Source organism: Macaca fascicularis, chromosome 1 (genome assembly GCF_037993035.2).
Source record: "Macaca fascicularis isolate 582-1 chromosome 1, T2T-MFA8v1.1".
NCBI lineage: Eukaryota > Metazoa > Chordata > Mammalia > Primates > Cercopithecidae > Macaca > Macaca fascicularis.
This window is the reverse complement of record NC_088375.1, coordinates 21,170,480-21,198,163: the sequence shown is the minus strand read 5'-3', so window position 1 is coordinate 21,198,163 and position 27,684 is coordinate 21,170,480. Positions and strand designations below refer to the sequence as shown.

The 27,684-nt window shown below is 33.3% G+C and overlaps 1 protein-coding gene across 3 annotated transcripts in view; it reads right to left on the bottom strand.

Annotated features, from left to right (window-relative positions):
• NUF2 (NUF2 component of NDC80 kinetochore complex) overlaps positions 1-27,684 on the bottom strand; it is a 33,442-nt gene that overhangs the window by 664 nt on the left and 5,094 nt on the right. For all 3 annotated transcript variants that reach the window (XM_005539831.4, XM_005539832.4, XM_005539830.4), the window contains 11 exons: positions 26,906-26,980; positions 26,170-26,246; positions 25,571-25,632; positions 17,553-17,650; positions 16,309-16,382; positions 14,899-14,995; positions 13,953-14,015; positions 10,517-10,654; positions 8,594-8,734; positions 6,456-6,631; positions 5,328-5,463 (listed from right to left, as the gene is read on the bottom strand). In XM_005539831.4, coding sequence (XP_005539888.1) covers positions 5,328-5,463; positions 6,456-6,631; positions 8,594-8,734; positions 10,517-10,654; positions 13,953-14,015; positions 14,899-14,995; positions 16,309-16,382; positions 17,553-17,650; positions 25,571-25,632; positions 26,170-26,246; positions 26,906-26,980 — 1,137 coding nt within the window. The remainder of the gene's footprint in view (positions 1-5,327; positions 5,464-6,455; positions 6,632-8,593; positions 8,735-10,516; positions 10,655-13,952; positions 14,016-14,898; positions 14,996-16,308; positions 16,383-17,552; positions 17,651-25,570; positions 25,633-26,169; positions 26,247-26,905; positions 26,981-27,684) is intronic.

Genomic DNA, 27,684 nt, shown 5'->3' with positions numbered 1-27,684 from the left:
GAAAATAACTACATTACTGTAGATAACTATACTCTCTGCATTTGACCCTGATTATCATTTAAAAGGTATGCAAACAGATTTAATAAGCAATCTATAAGACTGAAAAATATATTAATACCTTTTAGAGTTGTTTGAATAAACTGATCAGATAGTTCAAGCCTATATGGATGTGCTAAGAATTTTAAAAAATAAAAAAACAATTTTTATAGATTAAATAAGAAGCAAATTAGCCTGTACACATTTTCTTCCATTTCATACTTGTCAAATATAATATTGATCCTCCTTTCATTATTTATTTCCTAGACAAAACAATTCTCAAACTATAATATACATAATACCACAAGAAATTGGTATTTTACAAGGTTATAGGATGTGTTTTGCCACTGAAATAAAATAGCCATCTTTTTCCAATGGGGGAAGAAAAGCAGTATATGAATACAATGTTCTCAATTTTAAGTGTCTCTCCCACTAAATTTTTCTTAAGCCTATAATTTTGGCTACTATTTATCTTAGTTTAAATTCTAGCAGAGATACTATCTGAATAAATTACATAGATTATAATTTGATATAGTATAAATTCAGTGTTCCAAAAAAGAACACTATTTCCAGCAACTCTGCCACCTATGCAAGTTTGAGAGCTATTACTACAGATTAAGTGAATGTAAATATATGCTTAAGACTAAACATTCTCCAAAAATCCAAACATAGTTATTAAATCCTAACACAAAAATAGAAGAGTGTGTTTATATTTCTGAGATCTAAGCAGGTATCAAATTACTACAACTATGATAGAATATGAACCAATAGGAAAATAAATCAAAATTTTTGAAGGCTTTATTTCTTAAATCTTGTAGGAAAAATAAGGTGAATTAGTTGCTAGCTTGTGTGAATGCCATTATAAAAAAAAAAAAAGCACATTCAGCAGCTATAAATCAATTTAATTTTCTAGTTCTATATGAGTATATGTTTATTCATTCCAAAAAAGAAAGCTGAATAAATTTGGTAGAAAGATATTACTTATGAGAAACTATCAAAACTAAGTGTGACTAAATTAAGATATACAATCTGTACGTATCTGAACCAACCATTTCAAAATACCCAAAGGAATACTTTCCTTCTGAGAACAAATAACACTCTCAAGGAGGAGCAAAATCCTGCTGGTAGAGCCACAAGTGAATGAAACATTAAGGCCCAATTCCAGTGGCACAGGCGCAGAGACAAAAACATCTGAAGTTCTAAGCCAACCCTCACAAGATGTTTAATGGTGACAGATCGTATCCCTGACAAATACTATGTATTTCAGCATTTTCAATTAAATTCTATATCCAAGTGGAATTTTATAATATTAATCCACCCTAATTCACATATAATAAGTCTTACTGTGATGGCCTCATTGAAGCTAAATATTTTTAAACTCAAAGGCTAGTTCTGTGCTGTCGAATATAGCAACCAGTAGACATATGTGGCTACTTAAATTTAATAAAATTTAATTTAATCAAATGAAATTAAAAATTCAGTTCCTCAGTTGCACCAGCCACACGTCAAGGACTCAACAGCCACATATGCCTACTGGCTACAGTATTGAGCAATACAGAAGAACATTCTCATTACAGCAGAAAGTTCTGTTGGACAGTGTCAGTCTAGATAACTATCTCACTTTTCAAATCAGAAATATTTAAGACTATACACTATCCATGGAGTCTTATAGCCAGTGTAGCCATTTATCACATATGTATAAATTAACCCAATATATTATTGGGTACTTTGTATAAGTAGCACTGTAAATAGTACAATAGTACAATGAAAGACGCCAGTTATGCTTTCTTTCCTAAATGAACATACAACCAGAACAGACTGGATATTGAGCACCTGAAATATAGCTAGTGCAAATAAAGAACAAAAACTTTTTATTTTATTTCATTGTAATTAATTTAAATGTAAATGTAAATAGCCACATATTACTAATAGCTGTCCACTGGACAGCACAGATCCAGATTATTTGAAATAGACTGAGAGTGCTATAGTATTTGAGAGAGGAGAGAAAGATACTTCAAAGAAATAAAAGAAAGTTATGTGGAAGACATAATTTCTACTGGGCCTTAAATAATGGAAATGATTAGCTTAGATAGACAATTTTAAAAGTCCTAAGGTGGAAATCATTCCTGCCTTGTTCACAACTTACTCTCTGAATCAAGTGTGAAGCCTGACACCTAGCAGATACATTGGCCATTTGTTGAAATACTGACTGGGTGAATGAAGGAACTGAAGGAAAATGGTCCTTGTTTTGAACAAGAAAGTGTAGTATTGAGAATAATATTTTAGCAGGATAAATGTGGTAGTACTTAGTATTCAAGGCATATTTGATGCAGAAGAATCTAAAATCAAAGAAACTTGGCAAATGTTGCTGTAATCCATGACTACTACAAAATTATGTGATAGATGTATAATAGTAAGAGCGCTGTATGTATGAAGGGCTATGTACATGTATGAAGAGTACCACCATGTAAAAGCAATCATGAAATTAACTTGGTGATTATCTGGATGTCAGGATTATCTAAAGCAAGTCCAAAATTTCAATGTTTTGTGATAGAAAATGATGCCACTGAGAAATACAAAGAAATTTATGAAGAAGTTGAGCAAAAGAGAGAAAAAGAAAAGGGAAAGACAGAAAGTGAAGAAGAGGTCAGATGTGAGAAAATGTTGAATGTAATTTTAAAATATTATTTTTGTTGTGAGTGGCCAGAACAAGAAACATAGATTTTTGAAAGCTATCCAAATGAAGATAATAATTAAAACTAGAAGAGATAAATTATCTATGGGAAAGAACATTTAATGAAAAAAGACTATGATGATCACAAAATGCAACAGAACTGCACAAAGAACAATTTGGCAATCATAATATATCCTTTTTTCTTTTTCAAGGATGATTATAAAGTAAGCTAAGGAGAGTTCTTTGACACAAAGTATTTGATTTTACCAAAGTATTTAGAGACCTTCTCATTTGTGTAACAAATAGATATCACAATGTAGCCTGAATCAAGGTAGGTAAGAACAACTTAGCAAGTTGAACAATTGTACCCAAAGTTTTGTTCAATAGTTCTATGCCTCTAGGATGAAAAAATTGCAATGCAGCAAAGGATCTTGTTCTAGTAAACATTTTTATTTTGAAGAAAAATGCATGCAGATCAAATCTGAGGTGACACTAAGCAATGAGAAATAGTTACGGTGGAATGATAGATTTAAACTAACCTTGACATTTTGAAATCTAGGTTGAAATAAATAAAATAAAATAAAACCTAAAATAGTAAAATTCTGAATTAACAGTAACAGTTGCACTAAAGTATGGTAAAAAACTCTTAACATGGCAGAACTGTATGTGGAAAAGACAGAGTCCTTTAGTTGATCACAGGGTCAATATGAGTCAAAGGCAAGATGCTGCTGCTAAAAATCCACCCCAATATTATGCTTTATTAAAAATGTGCTTTGGGTCTTGTTGGTCACATCATTATTTTGGAAGATTGTGTTTAGCACTGGGTTCTAAATCTTAAGCAGAATAATGACAACTAGGAAATAGAGATGACAATAAATAGGACAGTAATAAATCTGAAAATGAAGCTATATAAAGAATGGTGGAAAACTGGGACTAATTATCCTGAATATGAGAAGGCTGAAAGAAACCATGATCATTATCCTCAAATGTCTGAAGGGTTATTAAGCAGAAAAGGGTACACATTTGCTCCACAGAGAAGACCTGGGCTGACTACAGAGTACAGAAAAAAATATTTTAAACTCAAAATAAGAGACAGAATTTTAACAATTAAAGCTGCCCTAGTAGAACAGCTTGGGTGACCATACCCATTGAAAACTATACCACTGAAAACAATTAAGCCAAGCCTATCAGTGGTTCTCAAATGCCACATTAAAAAACACAATTTCATGGGCCCCATTGCTGGAGATGCTAATCAATGTGTTTGGGTGAGGATTTGTTCATTTTAAAATTCCTCACTGAATTCGAATACACAGCTAGTTTTAAGAAACACCATGCTAGATGACCTTTCAATTCTATAAATATTTATGGAAAGCATACTACACATAAGGCAGCATTCTAGGAATGGTTTGACATGATATGCTAAGGTTAACATTAGACAGTTGCTACTGTTAAGAAATGGAAAATGTAACTGGCAAGACATACAGGCATAAAACTCAAAGTAATATAAGGTAGGCATGGGTATCTCATAACTGACAGACAAAGATGCCTCGAATCTGAGTTAGTAACTAGTTACTAATTTGTTAGTAACTGGTTCACTAACTGTTCCTAGACCACGTTATAACATATAAATATTTGTTGATTAGATTTGGTTAAGAAGCAGGATTAAATATCTGCTAAGTCTTTCTAATCGCCATACTAGACAGACTGACTCTTGGTGAATATCAAGTTAAGAGGCAGGAAAAAGAAAAGTAGTTGAGGTATACAAAAACAAAAACAAAAACAAAAACAAAACAGAAAAAAGCAGGCCAGTGTATTGGGAAGACCATGGAAGTGAAATCCCAATCATTTTATTTCTTTTACATCCAGTTCCCCTCTTCCTTTCCTTGCTCTATTCCCTTTTCTTTCCTTCCTTTTAACATAGCCTTAAGAGAATGCTCACATGTGCAAGTGCTAACAACACAATTTTTCTGAGGGATAAGGTACTGAGAACAGATAAGGGAATTGTGTATTGTGGCTCTGTTAGTATTAAGAATTTTTACAAATTGGGTGTGGATAGCAGAAAGTAATGGCAGCAGATGTTTAAATATTTATCAGGTATCAGCGGTTTTAGAAATCTGTATGTAAGTTGTCAATGTAGACAAGGTAAAGAATGAAAAAAAAAAGAAGCTAAGGGATTTTGCATAATAAATAGCAATTTTTTGTGGTTTCTGGCAGAGCAGTTTGAATTATTGTTCTGGTAGAACACTCTTGAAGATATAAATCAAACTCAAAAGATAAGGAGAGAATAAATAAATAATAAATATATCAGAAATAGACTACTTGTTAGAGACACTGGCAGTTAAAAGGATAGAAACAGGTAAACCTTTTATGTTTAGCATTGTACTAGCATTTTTAAAGATAAAAATGTAGGAGACAAGATGCCTGTTCTCATTAAACTTAGGACTGTTTATGAAGCTTTACAGTAAATATATTCAAAACAAGAATAAAGAGTAAATAATTTTAGGTATCATTAAAAGTCTCATTACACACAGAGACCAAGTAAGCTGTTTTGTTTCAGTTAACAACTCAAATACATATGAGATTATCTGAAATTAACTTCTTCTGAACACATATTCACCTGGGACTTCAGTTTCTCCCTTTCAGCAGCATCTTTTAGTTGTTGAATTCCAAGTTTAATTTTTTGGATTTCTTGATTAATTGTGGTTACTCGTTCATAGACAGCACCTCTTTTTTCTTGAACTTTATTGCAATCCCTAAAAGAAAATCAAGACAGCTAATATTTAATCCTCCTCAGTAACTAAAAAGGCAAACACAATTCTAGTTTTGATTCCACAGTGACCATGTGTCAGTATTTGTTTGACAAACCTAAAACTCTTCTCAAGATATAAAAGCAAAGGCACGAAAACCCCAAAGAGTGGTGCTATAATCACATCATAACATAGCATGAATCATTTCTCTCAATATATTAATGAGATTTTTTTTTCCTCATTGGTGAGTCAGTGAATGAGTAAATAAATAAATAAACACATTTTTTAAATGAAGATTTTTTAAGTTACATTTCCCCAGTTGTGCACACTTAGGTGTGAATCAGTTTAACTTTTCTACAAGGCAGTTTGGCAACAAATATAAAATCCTTAGGTTCTGCCCTTTTTCATCTGCATGAGGCAGTATGAAGGAAACACTCAATGATCGCTAACATACCTTTTAGGAACTGAAGGAATGACATCATAGACATATCTGGGGCAGGTATTTTAAAAACACATTCTTACAACTGATGGGTACTTCACCAATAAAGGACCCTAACATACTGGCTAAAAACATACTTGCATACTTAGGAAAGTATTACTTCTTACCTGAATATAAGACTTTTTCTCAAAACACAAATGCTGTAACTCTACAGACCAGCTGGACTATAAGATAGGCCAGTTAGTTCATTCTGATGCAAGCTAAACCACTATCTCTAAAGTGCACTGAAATAATCAGTAACATCAGAACCCTTCTGAAGAATGATGCAAAGGAATTGGAACTGTACATCTAGGAAAAGAGTAGCTAAGCCATCTCTATATCTAGACCTAGCAGTATAAGTTTTATAATTAACTCATCTGTTTTAGTCAACTAAAGGTGAAATAAAGATAAAACTGTTTAAACTCTTTTTGAAAACAGAGGTTTTGAAATCCTGGGGGAAAAATGTATTTGCTTTTCATAATCGCTTTCTAATACACTAAAATTGAAAACAACTTCATACTCAATTACTGTGCGTTTGTATTGCTTAACGTCTTCATGTTTCTTATTTATTTTGAATTGTGCTGTGGCAAGTTTTTCCTTCTTCACAATCATCAGTCTTTTGAACGAATTTTCTTCAGTCTTCAATTTCTTCAGTTCTGACTCATCACTCTCAATTTGGTCCTCTAGGTTCAGGCTCTGTATTTTATAAGAAGTATTTAAAGTCAACATAACCAATGAGGATTTATAAATAAAATGAAAGAGTATTTTCTAGGATGAACTATAATTAAACACAATTTTTAAAAGAGATAAAACTCTAAAGCCTGAAAGCCTGGCAGAAAAATGCAGACGAACCAGAAGAGACAACAGGGAGGCACCAGAGATACTGAGAAAGGACATGACAACTAGAGAGGTATTTTCATCACGTTATTCTATCAGCATAGACTGAAAGGGAGACATGTTAAGAAGATTAGCTAAGAGACTCGAGTTGAGGGGGTTAGGATCTGAACTAAAGTAGTAAAAATAAAGGGAAAAGGGTAGGTGTGAGAAACAATTCAAAGCAGTAGATACACATCTCTTTTGGGTGACTCGATGGCAGATGAGGGGACTATGTAGTTGGGAAAGAATACCTGGGGCAATCTCACCTTCTAATCCCTACTTATCTCAAAAAGGAAATTGTTTATCAAATGTAATGTTAGTTATCCTGGAGGCGCAGTCTGGATGAAGATGATCAAGTTAAGAAGTAAAAAAGGATTTTCAAGCTTGTAGCCTGAGAAACTGCCATTAGCTCTCATTTCTTCAGGGCAGAGGACTATGTCATAAACTTTAAATTTCTCCATAGGTCCTAGATACAGTGTTGGGCACTAAGGTGGAACTTTCTTTCTGATGCTAACATCATTTCCAACTGGTAGAACAAATTTAAAATCCCATGACAGTAGTTCATTCCCCTTATCCATGGCTTCACTTTCAATGGTTACAGTTACCCCTGGTCAACTGTGGTCTAAAAATATTAAATGGAAAGTATTAGAAATAAACAATTCATCAGTTTTAAACTGTGTGCTGTTCTGAGTACTGTGACTAAATCTTGCACCATCCTACTCCATCCCACCCTGGATGTCTGGGTGTGTGTGCTTTTGAGATAGGGCTTCACTCTGTCACTCAGACTGGAGTGCAGCGGAACGATCATAGCTCACTGTAGTCTTGACTTCCTGGGCTCAAGTGATCCTCCCACCTCAGACTCCCAAGTGGCTGGGACTACAGACATATACCATCATAGCTAGCTAACTTTTTAAATTTTCTGTAGAGATAGCATCTTGCTATGTTGTTCAAGCTGGTCTCCAACTCTTGGTCTCAATGGTCCTCCCTCCTCAGCCTTCCAAAGTTCTGGGATTACAGGCTTGAGCCACCATGCCCAGCCCTGACCCTGGAAGTGAATCATCCCTTTGCACAGCAGATTCATGCTGTATACACTACTGGCTCTCTAGACATCAACATCCAACTGTCAACATCATAGTGCCTTGAGGATCTAGGATCACATGAAGCAGATGATCCTCACTCTGATGTATGGTCAGAAGGTTAACAGCAGCCTAGCAATATCTCACTTCAATTATTTATCTAGGCATTTTATCATCTCACATCATCACAAGAAGGGTGAGTTTAGTACAATAAGATATTTTGAGAGAGAGACCACATTCACGTAAATTTTATTACAGTATATTGCTATAAATGCTCTTTTATTAGTAATTATTATTAATCTCTTACTGTGCCTAAGTTTTAAATTAAACTTTATCATAGGTATGTATGTATAGGAAAAAACATATATATAGGGTTTGTTACTATCCACAGTTTCAGGCATGCCCTGGGGGTCTTGAAATGAATCCCGAGGATAAGGGGGAGCTACTGTACTATTTTCCAAAATATACACAGCAATGTATTGGGTTAGTTATTATTAATTTCATCTGAAGGTTAAAAATTGGGTCTTGCTACTGCTATATTTAAAAAGAAAAGTGTCATTTTCATAGCATACACTGCCACATCTATTATATTGTAGAATGACCCTGCTTTTCTTTAGGAAAACAGTAACAAAAAGTGAAAGCAAAATCCAAAGAACTATAGTAAACTGTATATAACAAAGACATAAAAATTCCATACAATACAAACCTCCTTTAAGATACTGGCTAATTTTTCCCTATTATCTGAAAGGTCCTGTATTTTCTTTTGATATAACTGCACTTCCAACTGACATGAAGGCAGGCAGTCAACTGAATCTCCATAGATTTCATATTTCTCCACCACTTCTTGCTTTGAAAGACAAAAAACAAAGACCACAGTTTGATATTCTTCTTAATGAAGCTGCAGTAATATCAATTTGTTTGCTCTTAAATAATTTCTGCATTTAATACTGAAACTTAAGAGCAGGGAATAATTAAATTTCTAGGTCAGTAATACAGCACTATTATTGACATGTGTTTAAGCACAAATAATTGTTTTTTAATTGCCAAGTATCTTCAAACAAAGGAAAATTGCCATAATTTTACTAAATTACTCGATGAAATACTTTCCAAAAGTTATTAATGATGATATTAAAATAGTTTATTTTGCTAATATTCAAACTATTTCTGATTACTCCTGGGCTATCAATCGTATTACTCATAATCTTCCTATTCATTTGTATAATAACGGCTACTACAGTTAATTCTTTTAAAAAGATTAACTCCTCATCTAAAATTACAAAATGAACATATATTTCCTACAACCATGGTAACAATACAAAGACTCCTTCCCTTATTCTCACTAGCCTACCCCTCGATCTACCTTATTTTTTTCTTTTTCTTACTAATTTGTAATCTTTGCAAATCATGGATATAATCCCTCTACCTGTCATATGCACTGTAATTATGTTCTAGTATGTCTAATTTTCTCTAAAGATTTTCTGTTTCCAATCTTAATTTAAAAAATCTATCCTAGTCCAAGATTATATAAATGTTCTCCTAAAATCAGTAAAACTTAAATTTTTTAAGGTAAATTTTAATACATATAAAATGTATTTTTGTAAAAGAGCAAAGTGTAGGCCCAACACCCTTTTCTTCTAGATGAATAGCTAATTGAGCCAGAACTGTTTCTTAAATAAATCATCCTTTTCTCATTAATACTCAAATCTATTTCTGGATTCTCATTTCTGTTCTGGTGATCTTTGTCTATTCTTGTGTGATAATCTTAATTTTCAAGAAAGAATTGGATAACAAATTCAAAGACAAACCACATATGTTTTTTAAATTAATAGTTTTAAAACAATGCTTCACAAAAGATGGTAAATTGTCTGCCCACTTCTAAGTTTGTATTGCACCACGTCAATCCATCTCCTACATAACCCATAATCTTGAACATACCTTACTCCCTACTACCTCACAGAATTCACATATGCTGTTCCCTCTGCCTTTCATGTTCCTCCATACACAATGAATTGGGCCTTGGTACTGCTATGTTTAAAATGAAAAGTATCTTTTTTTAATGCTAGCATCTGAAGAATGGTAGCATTCTTCCTTCCCTCTTCCACCTGTACTTCCAGCCCAATACTAAACTGGGCTCCCCTTATTACATTATTTCAAAGCACTCTATACTTCCTTTCCTCTTTCTGATACTATTAATAGATTTTAATTTTTCAAGCAGTTAAGACATTCACAGCAAAATTAATCAAAAGGTACAGAGATTTCTCATATACCCCTATCCACACACATGCATACCTTATACTTTGTCATAGTATATATTATAATTTATAATTACAATTGTTTGTAAAATTACTTAATACTTTTCTCCCTTGTAATAAAGTAATTAAATCTCACGACCCAGCATTTCTGTTTTGATCTCCCAGAGCAAAGGCTTGTTGCATAATTGAACATATGTCTTGAAATTATATTTAGTTTCCCCATATCCACTCTAGAGAAAAGCTACAAAGAAATAAGGTTAAAAAAAGTTTAAGAGGAAGTATAGATAATTCAGAAATCCAAAAAATAACAAGAATTTGCTTTTTTTTTTTTTTTTTTTTAAAAGATACAAAAGCATTAAAATAAAAAGAAAACTCACTCTGGCGTTTTTAAGCTTCTGGACCGTATCTTTCATTTTTTCTTTATAATTTTTTAGCTTCTCTGGAGAATCCACAATTTTTGTTTTCAAACTCTCTTGTATTTCTTTCAAAGAAACCACTGACAATTTTAGTTCATTCTGTTGAGAAAACATTTTTATATATTATATATAATAAACTTGGTGATTTACCATTCTAGTATAATGGGAAAGAACAAAGAAATTAGGTCCATGTTCTCTGTAATGGGGGTAAAATTAAATTCTGAACACATCACTTACCTACTTAATTGCTCACATTTGCCTGTAGGCCAAAGATCAAGCTCCTCCTTAGCAGGACATTCAAAGCCTTTCATTACATGGCTCTTACTCTCATCCTGTCTAGTCTCATCTCCCACCAGTTCCCTACTGCACCCTACAATCTGGTAATTCTGATCTTATGTTTAGACAAGTATAAGTGATCTTTCTTTGACCAGTAGGGTCCTCCTAGAATATCATTATCCCACTCCTGTCTACCTGCTAAATGTGTACTGATCCCTGAAAATCCTGCTCCCATTTTCTCTATGTTTCTTCTTTAAATAGTACAATTTGTACGTGCAACTCTATAATTATGTACTTAATATGTGTTTCATAAGACTGAGCAAATTGGAGTTGTGAAAATGTATCTTGGTTTTCCAAGTACCCAAATAAAGTTATAGCACTGAGAAGGTGCTCACTACATGCTTGCTGAATGAAAACAAATTCCCTTCTCCTGAATTTCAAAAATGAATGTAACTATTCAAAGAATCGAAGTGAAGGGTGGCTGGAAATTATCTTGAAAGTTTGTTGTTTTAAGTCTGAAATTATGTCAAAAAAATTCCTATGAATTTTCTTCTCAGATATTTGTTGGTAAGTTGTATTTACATTGTCTGGGGACCCTCGATGACTCTATGTACTAACAGGAAAGATTTTCCAGATATATTAAGTGAAAGAACCAATTCACAGATCAACATATAAGACATAAATACATTTCTATAAAAACAGAACAAAATAGTGACACGATTATGTGCCTCTATATGTGTATACATATGGTGTCGGAAAAAGGAAGGGAATAGTATTACCTCAAGGTAAAATGGGCTGAGAGGAGACCTTTCACATTTCGTACCCTTCTCTCTCTCTCTCTCTCTATATATGTATACTCCTCTCTCTATATATACATATATATACGTGTGTGTGTATGTAAAGAGAGAATATTTCATAACAAGAATGTATTACTGTGTTGTGTAATTTGTCTAAATATTTTTAACTTAAAAGATTCTTTTTTGATCAGCTAACTCAGAGGCCAAAACTGCATGTTCGATATAATGTATTCCTGTAATTTCTGTATATTTTGTTATTTCATTCTTAGAGTTCTGCAAATCACATTATCTACTCTCTTTTAATGCTCTACAAGATTAGAGGTTATTTTCCTTACAATAGTGTTAACTTTCATCACTTTTCTCTTCTTTATAAAAGGTCTAAACTTGATAAGTACAAAGTGTTTGTTTTAACTTGGATTTAAATGGGACAGAAATAAGTAAATAATAAAATTGAGCAATAGTAAGTACTACTTAGATGAAAGCATTTCCCAATTAAAAAAATGATAGAAAAATAAGGGAAATATAATACTGCAGTAAGTTTCTCAAGGATCTAAAGAATACATGCTAAAATAATAAGGAAACTATAAAAGTACAATGAGAAAATATAGTATTAAAAAATAATCTGATGAATAGGGCAGTCCTTTCTATGTACATAATTAAAGCCAAAAACCATAAAGGCCTTATCTATAAATTTTATTACATAAAAACATAAACCTTTTAATGGGCAAAAAATATATAAATTTGACAGACAAATAAATGGAGAGCTAAAATCCCTAATTCATGGAGTTTATTGAAAAATAAATAAGTGGCCAGGTGCGGTGGCTCACACCTGTAATCCTAGCACTTTCGGAGGCTGAGGTGGGTGGATCACTTGAGGTCAGGAGTTCAAAACCACTCTGGCCAACATGGTAAAACCCTGTCTCTACTAAAAATACAAAAAAATTAGTTGGGAGTGGTGGCAGATGTCTGTAATCCCAGTTACTTGGGAGGCTGAGGCAAGAGAATCCCTTGAACCTGGGAGACAGAGGTTGCAGTGAGCTGAGATCATGCCATTGCACTCCAACCTAGGCAAAAGAGTGAGACTCCATCTCAAAAAATAAATAAATAAATAAATAAATAAAATAAATAAATAAGCAAGGTACACAAACAAGTAACATACAAAATAAGAAATTACAAGAAATCACTAAGCAAGATGGCCGAAATCACTAGAATTAAAGCAATTAAATTAAAATGAGATTATTTTGGCCTGGCGTGGTGGCTCATGCCTGTAATCCCAGCACTTTGCGAGGCCAAGGAGGGTAGATCACGAGGTGAAGAGTTCGAGAGCAGTCTGCATAATATGGTGAAACCCTGCCTATACTAAAAATACAAAAATTAGCTGGGCATGGTGGCACGCGCCTGTAGTCCTAGCTGGTCAGAAGGCTGAGGCAGAGCTGCTTGAACCCAGGAGGTGGAGGTTGTGGTGAGTCAAGATCACACCACTGCACTCCAGCCTGGGTGACAGAGTGAGACTCTGTCTCAAATAAATAAATAAATTAAATAAATAAAAATAAAATGAGAATTTTTTTTTTTCAATATAACAGTAACAAAGATTTTAAAAGCCTGAAAACATCCAATTTTGGCAAGGGTATAGGGAAAGGGACAGTCTCTTATTCTACTGCTAGTAATATAAATTGGTATCTTTCTAGAAATCAGTTTGGCTGCATTGGTCAATTTTACATGTGTATTTCCTATGACCCAAAAATCCTAAACAAAAAAAATTATTTTAAATAAAAGCAGCGTGTTGCAGAAAGGTATGTATGTACATATGTATGCATATGATACACACATACATATATTTCTGTTTAATAGCAAAAAATTAGAAGCAATGTGAAAGTCTATCAGTAGGGGATTAAAAGGATCTACAAGACGGCACATACATATAATGCACAACTAGAAGCAAGCATTAATATAATGAGGATCTATTTAAAACTCATACCTGTGTTATATTGCTAAATGGGGAAAAAAGCAGGTAAGACGTATTGAGCCTAATATCATTTATGTAAAATTACACACGTATATTTACATATACATAGCAAATACAATCTTTGATATACATCAGAATGTATAGTGAGCTTTCAGGTGATTTTTACTTTCTTCACACATTTCTGTGTTTTGGTATTTTTTAAAACAATAGTCATCTATTATATTTAAGTTGAAAAAGATTGCTTCATTTTGAGGGAAAAAAGGGAGAAACATTTGACAATAATAACACACACAGCTAAAATACTCCTCTACACAATATATTCAAACTTTAAATGCTAGTGAAAAGAAAAGATGTTTACCAAACGCTTGGTTTTCTCTGAAATATTTGACTTCTTTTGGGAATTTCCCTCTTGCAGCACTATCTAAGAGAAAAAGCAAACACATGTTTTATAATGATTCAAAACATTTAGATTTAGCCACTCACTGCTGTCTCATAAAATTAAGGTAAGAAAGGAGTTAAATGTGTTAGATCAGATATTCTTTAAACTTTCTCTGTTCATGATGCTCCTAAGCCAAAAGAAATATCTAAGAGCTCCTTTACTAAATAGTTAAGTCCAAATAACGGCCTAAGTATTTATGTCCTAACATTGTAGCCCTTTGAAAAATAATACATATAAGTTGAAATAAAAATTTTTTATTTTGTTTTTAAATAACCTCGAGTACTTCCTAGTTAGATGTATGTACCTACTGGGCACTGCATACATTCATGTACCTTGGAGCGTATATTTCAGATTATAGAATTCTCATTTCCGGTGTCACAGTGATTTTTACATTGTACTTGCTTTTACCACAGCAAATGCCAAACCCCAGCTTCACAAGGATATGAAAGGAATGTGACCAAAAATTGAAACTGTGAACTTCCTTGAATTCAATAAGGATATGACAGATGCTGAGTACTACAGTGGTTCCCTTGAAAATTCAAGATACTTTGAGGCATTCTTGAGAGTTTACTGCAGTATCCAGGGCGCCACAGTACATGGTTTGGAAGCAGCAAAACTAGACCTAGGAAAACCCTAAAAAATTATATTCAATAAGACAACAAAAAACTTTGCCAACAAAACCCATCATGGTTCTAGATGGTTGAGAGAAGTATATATCCATTATAAGGGGCACAAATAGGCACAGAAATATATTCTATTTCTTTGGTAATAGAGAAAGCAATGTGCTGTTACCTCCACTATATGTCCCACCACATCTACAAACAAATTTTATTTTTTAAAGTTTAAGGTGCCCCACAACAGATACCGTTTTCTGATGAAAATCCTGATTTAGTGATTGTTGTAGCTCCTGAATACCATCTGAAAGTTGCTTGAACTCTTCTTGCTCTTCAACTGGAACAGAACTTAACACAGCAAAATAGATTAAAATACCGCCCTTCAGTTTTGAAAGGCTAAAATGAAATACCTGTCCTCAAATAACTTAGATGAAGAAATCGTCTACTTTTATGTTTCTGAATTACACCCTTTCATGTGGCAACCATTTAAAATGAATGATCTGGCCTCTACTACAGGCAAAAAATAAAAATCAAATGAGCTCCTTCAGTTTTCTACTATCAAATCTATGGATCCATCCACATACATACCTACCCTTTCTAACTTCACTCCTAATAAAATGCATATTGTATTCCTTCTGGTAATGCTGATTTCTCTACCTCTGTACTGGCTATCATTGCCTCACATCTCTTACTCCCATATCATCCATTCTTCCACTACTAGTCCTTCCTTACAACACTTACACGTGTTCAAGTCTCTTCTATATGAATGTTTTCAAATTTAGTTTTTGCCTATCTGATATATTAGCTGTTTTTATATAAACTCCCTGTTTAAAGCCTTTGTCTATTTTTTTTTAAAGTTATACTTTTTCCTATCAGTTTATAGGGCTACTTTATAGTTTTGTATATTATATTTGTATATTAGGAATATTACATGGGTTTTGTTATTAGAGTTGTAAGGCTTTGTGGCATGTGCTGCATATATTCTCTCCACTTTGTCATTCTTCTTTTGATTTAGTTTGTGGTATCTTTTACCCTGTTACAGTCTAATGTCTGCCTGTCCCCAGTCTTTTCAGCTTACTGCTGCCTGTAAAGGCAATTTTAACCAGGGGCAGGTTAGAAAATCTCTCACCTAAAATAGATAACCTCAAAGACATCTCTATAAATTAGAAAAGATTTCAAAAATCCTGCTCAAAATCAATACATATATGAGGAAGGCCAAGAAATCACAACTGTTGAGTGATTCTTTTCCCTACATTACCTATAAGTCAAAAACAAAACAAATAGACAAAAAACTCTGTTGTAGGAGTAAACATTGGATGGAATCAACTGATCTGAAGGAACATAGTCCAGGCAGTTACTGCTCACTTACATAAGATGATATTCCAGACACAAATTAGAAGAGTAAGCTAAAGGCTTTAAACAAATCAGGCTAACACATCAACAACAGAAAAAGCCAAAGGATGTATGACATAATTAAGAGTTAGAAGAAAAACTAGTTTTTCTTTTTTCTTTTTTTTTAGAAAAGGCAAACTCAAATACCCTGCTATTTATTAAGGGAGATAAAAGAGACTTAAGGTGGACTACAGGGTTGTAAAATACTACTTACAATTCATTTTGCATTTTGAAATTGCATTTATTTTACTTGTAAATCTCCCACTTACTCAAGTCTCTCCAGTTTCATTAATGCCTCCTGGTGTGCGGCGTTTAACTGTTGCATTTTGTCCGCAGAGGATTTCTATTAAAGCAATTTTAATCATCTCATATTAGTGCATTTCAACACAATCAGAGTGTCCAAAATGCTTACTCATACTATAGTTTGAACCATCAGAAATAAGAAATTTAAGATAGAGTTAGGCCTTCATGACAAATGAATTAGGAATTTCTTTACTCAACACAAATGTCGGGCTCTCATCATAGGCACTGAGCTCAGTACTGAGAATTCTCAAGAAGACTAACTTATAGGCCTTGAACTTAAGTAGCTAAGTCTCCTTGAGGAGCCAGATACAAGAATAAAAACCCACAAAATAGCTTGTTGTTTTTAATATAATGGGAACCAACAAGAGTGACATCTAACCCAACTTGGGTAATGGCTGGGAAGAAGGGTGATAGGACATCGTAGAGGTGATAGATGTCTGAGGTGTGTCTTAAAGATAGTGGATACTTAACCAAGCAAAATTATGAGAGTGTGTGTATGTTGGCACATGAATGTGGTAAGCTTTGAAGATTATATGATGTTTAGGAGGTATAAGCTTAGCATGATTTGTGCAAAGAAGTATGGATCCATATAGCTCAGTGAAGCTGGAGCCTAGGGTCTAAGTGTTTGGAGTTACTCTGGTGCTTTTCTAAGAGTATGGTACCCCATTACTGAAGACAAATGGGAAAAATCACACAGATGACTCATAATCTTCCCAAATTCTCTAAATTGTTGATGAAAGGAAAATGAGTTTCTGTCTGTTAAAGAGATTGCCTTGGACTGAATCTGAGCAACCATGATAACCACCACCACAAACAGTCCAATTATGCCATTATTTAAAAGGCAATATAAACCTCAAATATGTCCATTATTTAATAAAAGCTACATTATGCAAACTTCAAAGAAAAAAATGTAAACATATCAATATTCCCTAACATTTCCTCATAAAGGAAAACAAGCCTCAGCTACAAGATTTTAAAACAAGCAGAACTCAGCCTCTCCAGAATGTTACCAAATTTCAAAGAAAATACGATTCTGAGATATGCTTTCCAGTAACTAAAATCTGCAAGTTTACAGAAATATAAAAATGAATTCAATTCTAAAGGCAATACAGCAATTTGCTATCTATGGCAATCATTTCAAAACAGATTATAAGTTCATAAATAATGTTACTGATCTGGCATGTAACCCCAAAACATATTTAAATCTTACATATTGCCAAAGAAATTCCATATACGTCTCACGGCATGCTTCTCTGAAGTGAATAAAGTTGATAATGCCACTTAAAAACCGACTCGTCCGTTTTGCTTCTAAAATAGAAAGCAACACTCTTTAAATAAACCTTTGAACTAACATAACATGAAAATGAAAATTCATCTTCTTCCACTATATATTCTGCTCATAATATATAAAATAAAACTGTATAGGTTATAATAAAGTGTAGAAAATCTGCTCAAACTTAAAGGTAAGAATTATCTTTGTATTAATAACTTAAAAAAAAAAGGCAAACCACTTTTGGTCATGAAGAAATAACAGAAACCAGAATTACCCTCCCATATTAAAAAACTAGAAAAACAAATAAAAATACATGAAGCAACAAATTTTAGATGCTGGACAACAGGCAATACAGTAGAGCAATCTCTAAGAGAAACAAATGAGGTGAACTCTATTACTGCACCAGCCTATGACTGAAGAGTTTTCAGGCTGTACTCCAGAGAAAGAGAACACAAATAAAACTTGTGAATCTTGCTGGATCAAGAAGACAGAGTTTAGAGTTAGTAGAAGCCAAAGCAACTAGGATTTATGGAACTGAGTATTGAGACGAGGAAACTGTAAATAGAAAGAGTTCTGGAAATCTGTAGAGGAATTCCCTCAAGTTCTCAGTTAAGTACTAATTAGTTCATGAATAGGAAGAAACTACTGAGGCCAGGAAAACAATCAAAAATATTTAAAGGAATAAAAAAAATCCAGCAACTAACAATGTAAAATTCACAATGTCTGGCATGGGCTAAAAATAACCAGACATGCCAACAAAAAGGACAACATGATCCATAAGAAAATATAATCAGTCAACAGAAACATATTAAAAAATAACACAAATAAATAGATGATAGATTTAGTAGATAAGAATGTGAAAACAGTCTTTATAAATAAATAAAGGGGGCAGAGAAAATAATCAGCCATATGAAGAAATAAAAGGAAAGATATTTTTAAAAAGATCTGAATTAAGAGTTGAAAAATACCTGAAATAAAAATTACACTGATAGGAATAACAGATTAGACCTAAAATAAAAGGATTCATGAAATTGAAGACATAATAGAAGTCATCTAAAATAAAGGCCAGAGAGAAAAAAATGAATACAATATCTGAGCTGAGAGACAGTATCAAGCAGCATAACTAATGTGTAATTGGAATCCTACAAAAAGAAGGGACAAAAAAACTTACAGAATAGTTGAATGTTTTCCAAATTGTATAAAAACAATAACCATATCCAAGGAAGTGAACAAACCTAAATGGGGGGCAGAGATGGAGGGGGAGGGAAGAAAGAACAGAAAAACAAACAAACAAAAAACACCGAAAAGTCACATTACATTCAAACTGCTAATAACTAACTTAGAAGGCAAAAAAAAAAATCTTAGCAGCAGCCAGAGGAAAACAAAACACATTATAGAGAGAGAAACAAAGATAAGAAAAGCAACAGACTTATCAGAAACAATGCAAGTCAGAAGACAATGGAGCAATATATTTAAAGCACTGAAAAAACTGTCAACTAAGAATTCTATATTGTAGTCCCTCAGTATCTGCTGGATATTGGTTCCAGGATGCCTACAGAACCCAAGTCTGTGAATGCACCAGTCCCTTACACCAGGCACAGTGGCCGGGTGCGGTGGCTCACACCTGTAATCCTAGTACTTTGGGAGGCCGAGGCCAGTGGATCACGAGGTCAAGAGATCGAGACCATCCTGGCCAACATGATGAAACCCCTTCTCTACTAAAACTACAAAAATTAGCTGGGTGTGGTTATGTGCACCTGTAGTCCCAGCTACTAGAGAGGCTGAGGCAGAAGGATCACTTGAACCTGGGAGGTGGAGGTTGCAGTAAGCCGAGACTGTGCCACTGCACACCAGCCTGGTGACAGAGTGAGACTCCGTCTCAAAAACAAAAACAAAAAAACCCGAAAAAACAAACAAAACAAACACACAAAAAATGGCATAGTACAGTCAGCCCTCCATATCTGTGCATTGTGCATCTGCAGATACAACCAACTATGGATTAAAAACTTGACTTTTCATATCCACTGAGTGCTTAAGAAAAATACCTTTTATTTATCCATTTCTCTTTCTTTCCTTCTCAAAAAGAAGCGGGTCTCACTGTATTGCTCAGGCTGGGATGCAGTGGCATGATCATAGCATAGCTCCCTGCAGTCTCAAATTCCTGGACTCAAGTTATTCTCCCATCTAAGCTGCTGGAATAGCTAGGATTACAGGTATCCATCACCACACCTGGCTCATTTTTAAAGTTTGTTTTGTAGAAAAAGGATTTTGCTATGTTGCCCAGGCTGGTCTCAAACTCCTGGACTCAAGCAATTCTCCCACCTTGGCCTCTCAAAATGATAAGATTACAGGTGAGAGTCACTACACCTGGCCTCAAGAAAAATACCTTTCAAAAATTAAAGTGAAATAAAGGCTTTTTAACAGCACTACAAGAAGTGTTAAATAAAATGCTTCATGTGTAAGAAAAATCATACCAGATGGAAATTTGGTGTACTTAAAAGAATGTGAGATAACATAAAAGACATTTTTCCTCATATAAAAAAAACCTCTTTAAGAAAGAAATCATATCAAAAAAATGAATGCACTTGTATGTTTATTATAGCACTATTCATAATAGCAAACATATAAAATGAACCTGTGTCAATCATTGGAGGATTAGATTTTTAAAATGTGGTGTGCACATACCACAGAATACTACTCAACCACTAAAGAAATAATGTCTTTTGCAGCAATATGGTTGGAACTTGAGGCTATCCTAAGTGAAATAACTCAGAAACAGAAAGTCAAATACTGCACATTGTCACTTATAAGCAGGAACTAAACAATGGGTACACATGGACATACAAAGTAGAACAGACATTGGAGACTCCAAAATGTGGGAGGACAGGAGAGGGATGAGGGCTGGAAAACTACTGATTTGGTACAATGGTCACTACTTGAGCGATGGGTGCACTAAAAGCTGAGATTTCATTACTACACAATATATGTATGCAAGAAATCTGCACTTGTACCCTCTACGTGTATTTTTTAAATGTCAAAATAGAAAATCCTTTAAAAGATAACTGTTTCACACAAATCTAATATCGATTAAGGGGTTTATGATATCTTTAAAAGTAAAATTTATGACACAATAGCACAAAGACCAGTAGTGGAGAAAATAAAAGTATATTATTGTAAGGTATACTATATTTGAAGATAGATAATGGCATGTTAAAGATATATACATATATACTAAAACTTGGAGCAAATACCATTTGAAAAAGACATATAGCTGATAAGCCAATAACAGACAAGGTAGAATATCTTTTTCATATATAGTATTATATAAAATAAAATTTATTTTAATAAACCAAAATAAGGCACGAAATGGAGAAAACAGGACTAAAGAACAGGACAAAGAGAAAACAAATAGTATAAAGGTGGATTTAAGCCCAATCATATCAATAATAACATTAAGTGTAAATGGTCTAAGACTGATTAAAAGACAGCGATAGTGATGTTGAATTTAAAAAGAAAGACCCAACCATATGCTGTCTACGAGAAACCCATTTTAAATATAAAGACACAAGTTACAAGGATGATATGGCATGGTTACACTAATGAAAAGAAAACCTGAAGTAGCTATGGTAATCTCAAATTAAGTATATTTCAGAGCAAAGACTATGTCATCAAGAGGATATAGCAATTGTAAATGTGTGTGCTTCTAAAACTAGAGCTTCAAGGTACATAAAACAAAAATTTAAAGAATAGACAAAACAGACAAACTCACAATCATAGCTGAAGATTTTAACATCTATCAACAGTTTAATGGAACAACCAGCAAAAAAAAGTCTGTAAGGACCCAGTAGGCTTGAACAACGCTATTAATCAACTGGATCCAATTAACATGTTTAAAACACTCCACTCATCAACAACAGTGCTCATGGAACTTTTACAAGGGTAGACCATGTGGTGGGCTGAATAATAGCAACCAAAGATGTTCAGGTCCTACTCCTTGGAATTTGTGCATGTTACCTTATTTGCAAAGTGGCTTTATAAGTATAATTAAAGATCTTGAAGTGAGAAAATTATTATAGAATAACTAGGTGGGCCCTAAATGCAATCACAGTGTCCTTATAAGAGGAAAGTAGAGAAAGATTGGACTATACACAGAAAGTAGAAAGCAATGTGATCATGAAAGTGGAAAGAGATTTAAATATGCTATACTGCTGGCTTCAAAGACAGAAAGAAGTCATGAGCTGAGAAATGCAACCCTAGAAGCTAGAAAAGGCAAAGAAACTGATTCTCTCCTAGAGCCATCTGAAGGAGTGCAACCTTAGTAACACCTTGGTTTTGGCCCAGTGAAACCAGTTTTGAACTTCTGACCACTAGAACTATAGGAGAATAAATGTATGTTATCTTAAGTCACCAAGTTTGTGGTAATTTATTACAACCACCATAGTGAACAAATACAGACCATATTCTGGGTCATAAAATAAGTCTGAATACATCTAAATGGATTCAAATGATACAAAGTATATTCTCTGATCACAAAAGAAATAACTTAAAAATCAGTAACAGAAAAAATTGTGGGAAAATCCCCAAATATTTGGAAAGTAGACAACACACTTATAAATAACCCGCACATGAAAAAAAGAAATCAAAAGGGAAATTAGAAAATATCTTGAACCTAATAAAAATGAAAATACAACATATCAAGGTTTGGGGGATGCAGCTAAAGCAGCACTAGAGGTAAATTTACAGCAATACATACTCATTAGGAAAGAAGAAAGGTATCTAATTAATGGACTCGGCTTACTGCCTTAAAAAAAAAAACTAGAAAAAAAAGAGTAAATGAAACCCAAAATAACCATGAAGAAAGAATAACAATAAGTTCAAAATTCAATAATAATAAAAAGACGTATAATATAGAAAAGTCAATTAAGTCAAAAGGTGGTTCTTTGAAAAGTGATAAGCTGAAAACCAGACTGGTTAGGAAAAAAAAAAAAAAAGAATAAAGAAACAAATTATTAATGACAAAAATGAAAGGGAAGATTTTATTACCTACCACAATGACATTAAAATAATATGGGAATATAATGAACACTTTTATGTTAACAAATTTGCCAACCTAAAAATTCCTTTAAAAATATAAATCACCAAAGCTAACTCAGGAGTTTTGACAATAAACAACCAGAATAGCCCTTAACCTATTAAAGAAATTGAATTCTTAATTTATCCCAGAGAGAAAACTCCAATCCAAGATGGATCCACCAGTAAATTCTGCCAAATATTCAAAAAAGAAATAAATAATACAAATTTTACAAAACAATTCCCAAAAACGGAAGAGGGAATCTTTCCAAATGTATTCTATGAGACTGGTATATCCTGATATTCAGATCAGTCACTGCAGTGACATTGCAAGAAAACTGCAGAACAATATCCATCATTAACACGACAAAAACACTTAATAAAATATTAGCAAATCAAATCTAGCAATATATTAAAAAATATCATAACCAATCAGGGAACATCCTGAATGCAAGGTTGGCTTGATATTCAAAAATCAAACAATGTAATTTGGTAGATTAAAAAAGAGAAAACCCATGATTATCTCACTAGAGGCCACAAAGGCATTTAATGCCCTTCATGATAAAAACTCTCCATGAAATAAAGTAAAAGTTGCACGTTCTGATAAAAAAAACTAAGAAAAATCCTACAACTAATACTTAATAATGAAAGACTAAATGGTTTCCCCCTATGATCAGGAACAAGGTAATGATGACTGCTGTCATCATTTCAATTCAACATTATACTAGAAGTCCAAGCCAGTAAAAAAAATAAATAAATGAATAAATAAAGGCATCTTGATTAGGAAAAAAGTTTGTTCTCAAACAAAGACTGAGAATTGTCAATAAGGAAAATCCTAAGGAATCTACAAAAAAGAAAAAATCTACTCAAATAATAAGTGATTTTAGCATAGTCAATATACAAAACTCAATTGTATTTGTCTACACTAACAATAACTAATCAGAAAATTTTAATTTACAGAACCATTAAAAATTTGATTTAGGCATAAATTTAACAACATTTATTATACAAGGCCTGCACTCTTAAATTTATAGAACATCATTATGAGAAATTTAACAGCCTTAATAAATGCAGAGATATAGCATGCATATGGATCAGAAGACCCAATATTATTAAATTGTCAAATATCCCCCAAATGAACAATACATTCAAAGTAATCTCAATCAAAATGGCTTTTTCAGGGGGAAGAAGAGTAGAAAGTGACAAGCTGAAAATACTAAAATACATACAGAGATGCAAAGGACCAGAATAGCCAAAATAATCTTGAAAAAGACGAAGAAAGAGAAATAACACTGATTTCAAGACTTACTATAAAGCTAAAGTAATCAAAGTACTGCTTGACATAACGATAGACATACAGATGAATGCAGTAGAATAGCAAGCTCAAAAATAGACACATATAAATATATAGTCAATTAATTTTTAATAGACTTCCTTTTTTAAAGGAGTTTTAAGTTCAAAGTAAATCTGAACAAGAAGTAGATAGTTCCCATATACCTTGGGTCCCCACACATGTACAAACTCCTCTCCACCAACTTCCTTCACCTGAGTGGTATATTTGTTACAACTGATGAACTTGCACTGACACATCATTATCACCCCAAATCCACAGTACACATTAGAATTCACTCCTCGTACTGTACATTCTGAGTTTTGACACATGCATAATGACATATATCTACCATTAGAGTAGCATACAGAGTACTGCCACTGCCCTAAAAATCCTTAGTGCTAAAGGGGTCCTATTCATCCCTCCCTCACCCCTAACCCCTGGAAACCACTGATCTTTTTACTGTCTCCACAATATTACCCTTTCCAGAATGATATATAGTTGTGTAGGCTTTGCAGACTGGTTTCTTTCACTTAATAATATGCATTTAATGTTCCTCTATGTCTTCTCATAGCTTGCTAGCTAATTTCCTTGTAGTGTTGAATAATTTCTATTCTCTAGATGTACTACAGTTTATTCATTCACCTAGGCTACTTTCAAGTTCTGGTAATTATGAATAAAGTTGCTCTGAACATCTATGTGTAAGTTTTTGTGTGAATATAAGCTTTCAATTCACTTGGGTAAATACCAAGGAGCATGACTGCTGGATTGTAAAGTAAGAGTATGATTGATGCTGTCCTCTCTATAGTGAGTGAGTTCTCACAAGATCTGGTCACTTAAAAGTGTGTGGCACCTTCCCCCTTGTGCTTTTGCTCTGCTCTGGCTATGTGACATGTTTGCTCCCCCTTTGCCTTCTGTCACGACTAAGCTTCCAGAGGCCTCCCCAGAAGCAAGCAGATGCCAGTATCATGCTTCCTGTATAGCCTGCACAACGGTGAGCCAATTAAATCTCTTTTCTTTATAAATTACCCAATCTCAGGTATTTCTTTATAGCAATGCAAGAATAGCCTAATACATACACCAAATCTCTTAACTTACAATAACTTGAGGGATAAATATCAAAGTCAAATTAAGGGACAATTAAAGCTAGAATTTTACATTCTGATATAACATGACTATTCTTTTAATGATAAAAGACAATTTCTTTACAGTAAATAGTAATTGCTATATTTCATAAAATTGGTATGATGAATCCACTATGCAACATCATACTTACACATTCTTGGTACTCATATTCTCAAATTTATAGAACATTTTTAAATGGAAAGAGTTTCTAAAAAATCAAATAAACAGCTTTTCTGTGGCTCTTAAAAGGAAAAAAAAAAATCCAACATGATATTAAAAATTCATACTTAAAAATGGGATATACTTTTTAAAGGCAATTTCCTTGAAGTTGTTTTTCTTTTTTTTTTTTTTTTACATTTACTGATGGAAAGGTGAAGGTGAAATGGTAGATTGAAGCCAGACATTAAAATTGTTTTGAATTCTCACTTACTTGGACATAGAATATCAGCAGTCTCAAAGTCATTCACCCGACAGATGGGCAAAAATGAGTCCCTTGAAGATGAAGTACAAAAAGACTATTGAAAAGTATTTTGCACATTAAATACTAAGCCATAGGATATAAACATCTTATTCTCAGAAAGAGATTTCTGGATATACTTCTTAAGGTCAGGGGATGAAGCCAGAAGTCTACTATAATGTATAACCCTACAGCACTGAAATCTATTTTTTCTGTATATTAATCACATAGTCATGCAATACTAAAGTATAGTTATAGATTCTAATAAACAGTACATAAACTTGGTGACACTAAGACTCTTTTAAGAACTCAAACCTCTTCACAAAGATGGTAAACAATTTTAGACTTACAGTATCTTACAAGTTCAACTGAAAATATGCTGAGAAAGTGGCACAGTTGGAGGCAGTTCTGTTTGGTGGCAGTCTACAATTTTGAAATTTTGAATGTATATGGGATGAAATGAAGAGGAACATAGTAGGTATTCCTTCCCAAAGAAAATTATGTCTTTAAGAAAACTTAATGCAATATAAATATGAATGTAGACTAAGACAATAAAATCACTCTTTACTCACAGATGAGTAACTAAATTGCTGAATGGTAAGAAGCCTTCCATTAAATGTGGATACATGACTTCAGAGTTCACTGGCATCTAAATGCAAGAAACCACAAAATCAACCGTACGCATTAGACAAAATGAGAAAAATCTTCAGCTAAGATCAAAATATATTAACTTATTATCATTAAAGACCTTAATATATATTCTAGTATAAATACAGAGTTTTCATTATTATTAATGCTAAGTTCATAGTAGGTGCTTAATAAAGATTTTTAAATGAATTTTTAAAATGGAATAAGGTTAGCATTTACTAAATATCAGGTACTATGCAAATACTTAATTTGCTAAAAGCTCAGTTGCTTCATTTCAATTGTTTCAATCTTACTGCATATCTTCTACTCTAATTTGGGAGTTCTTCCAGAGAAGAGAACAATAGGAAGACTTAGCTATTGTTTATTATAGTCTCTGAAGACAAACCTAAAAATTTTTAACAACTGCATAGCATCAATAATCTGTGTCATTTAAGTCTTTTACTATGGTTTTCATCTTACTAAAGCTATGGATATAAACCATTATTATGCATAAGATCCCAATGTAACTGACACTAATTTTCTATGTCTTTTAATTTGTTAAAAATAAAGTCAATAACTTCCCATCATAAAAGCCAGTATGCATTGTAAGCAGAACTGCAGCAAAACAAAAAAACAAACAAACAAAAACACCCCCATAATTTTGCCTCATCTTAAACTCACCATGTAAAAATGCTCCAGTCGAATTCCATATACTATTTGTAAGGCTCTCATGTAGATCATGTGCAAGACTTCAGGCTACAGCAAAAACAACTTTGAATATTCTGATGCATAACTCTAAAGTTTATCATAATGATGATAAACTCATACTATCATCATTACCATACAGTATTATAGTCAATGAAAGCAAAGAAGAAAAAGGCAACAAAATTACTCCATTTCCCTTGAAATACTCCTTAATTTTTCCAAATTTAACACAAGATGCTTAGTTTGCTCATACATAAGTGGTCAAGGTATCAGCTGTTTAAGAATGAGAGGGCAAGTATATCCAAATCCAATCCAAGCAACCCAATCCACCTTAGGAAATGGAAGAAGAAGAGTTAGTCTTTCAAACAGGCTGTCAGGCATGTGGCAGAAATAATGGCACATTGAAAATGTGTGTGTGTGTGTGTGTGTGTGTGTGTGTGTGTGTGTGTGTGTTTTAAAGAACACAGGAAACCTTGTTTGCTGCCCAGATATTAAGGTTTCCTTAGATGTGAAGTTTAAGGGAACCCTTGATCAGGAGGTATAAATGTAATAGGGTTATATATTATTTTAAAAATTGGATCTTCTAAAACAGCAGTTCCTAAATGCAGGCGTGTGAATCTGTTCTGATCCATGTAGTAATACAACTGTATTGGGTGAGCAGAAAGACGAGAAATATAGGGAAAACGTGGTAATCTTTTAAGAAAGCTGAATTTACTCAGTTTGAAGACATCAGTTATTCTAAAAGTATTTCTTCC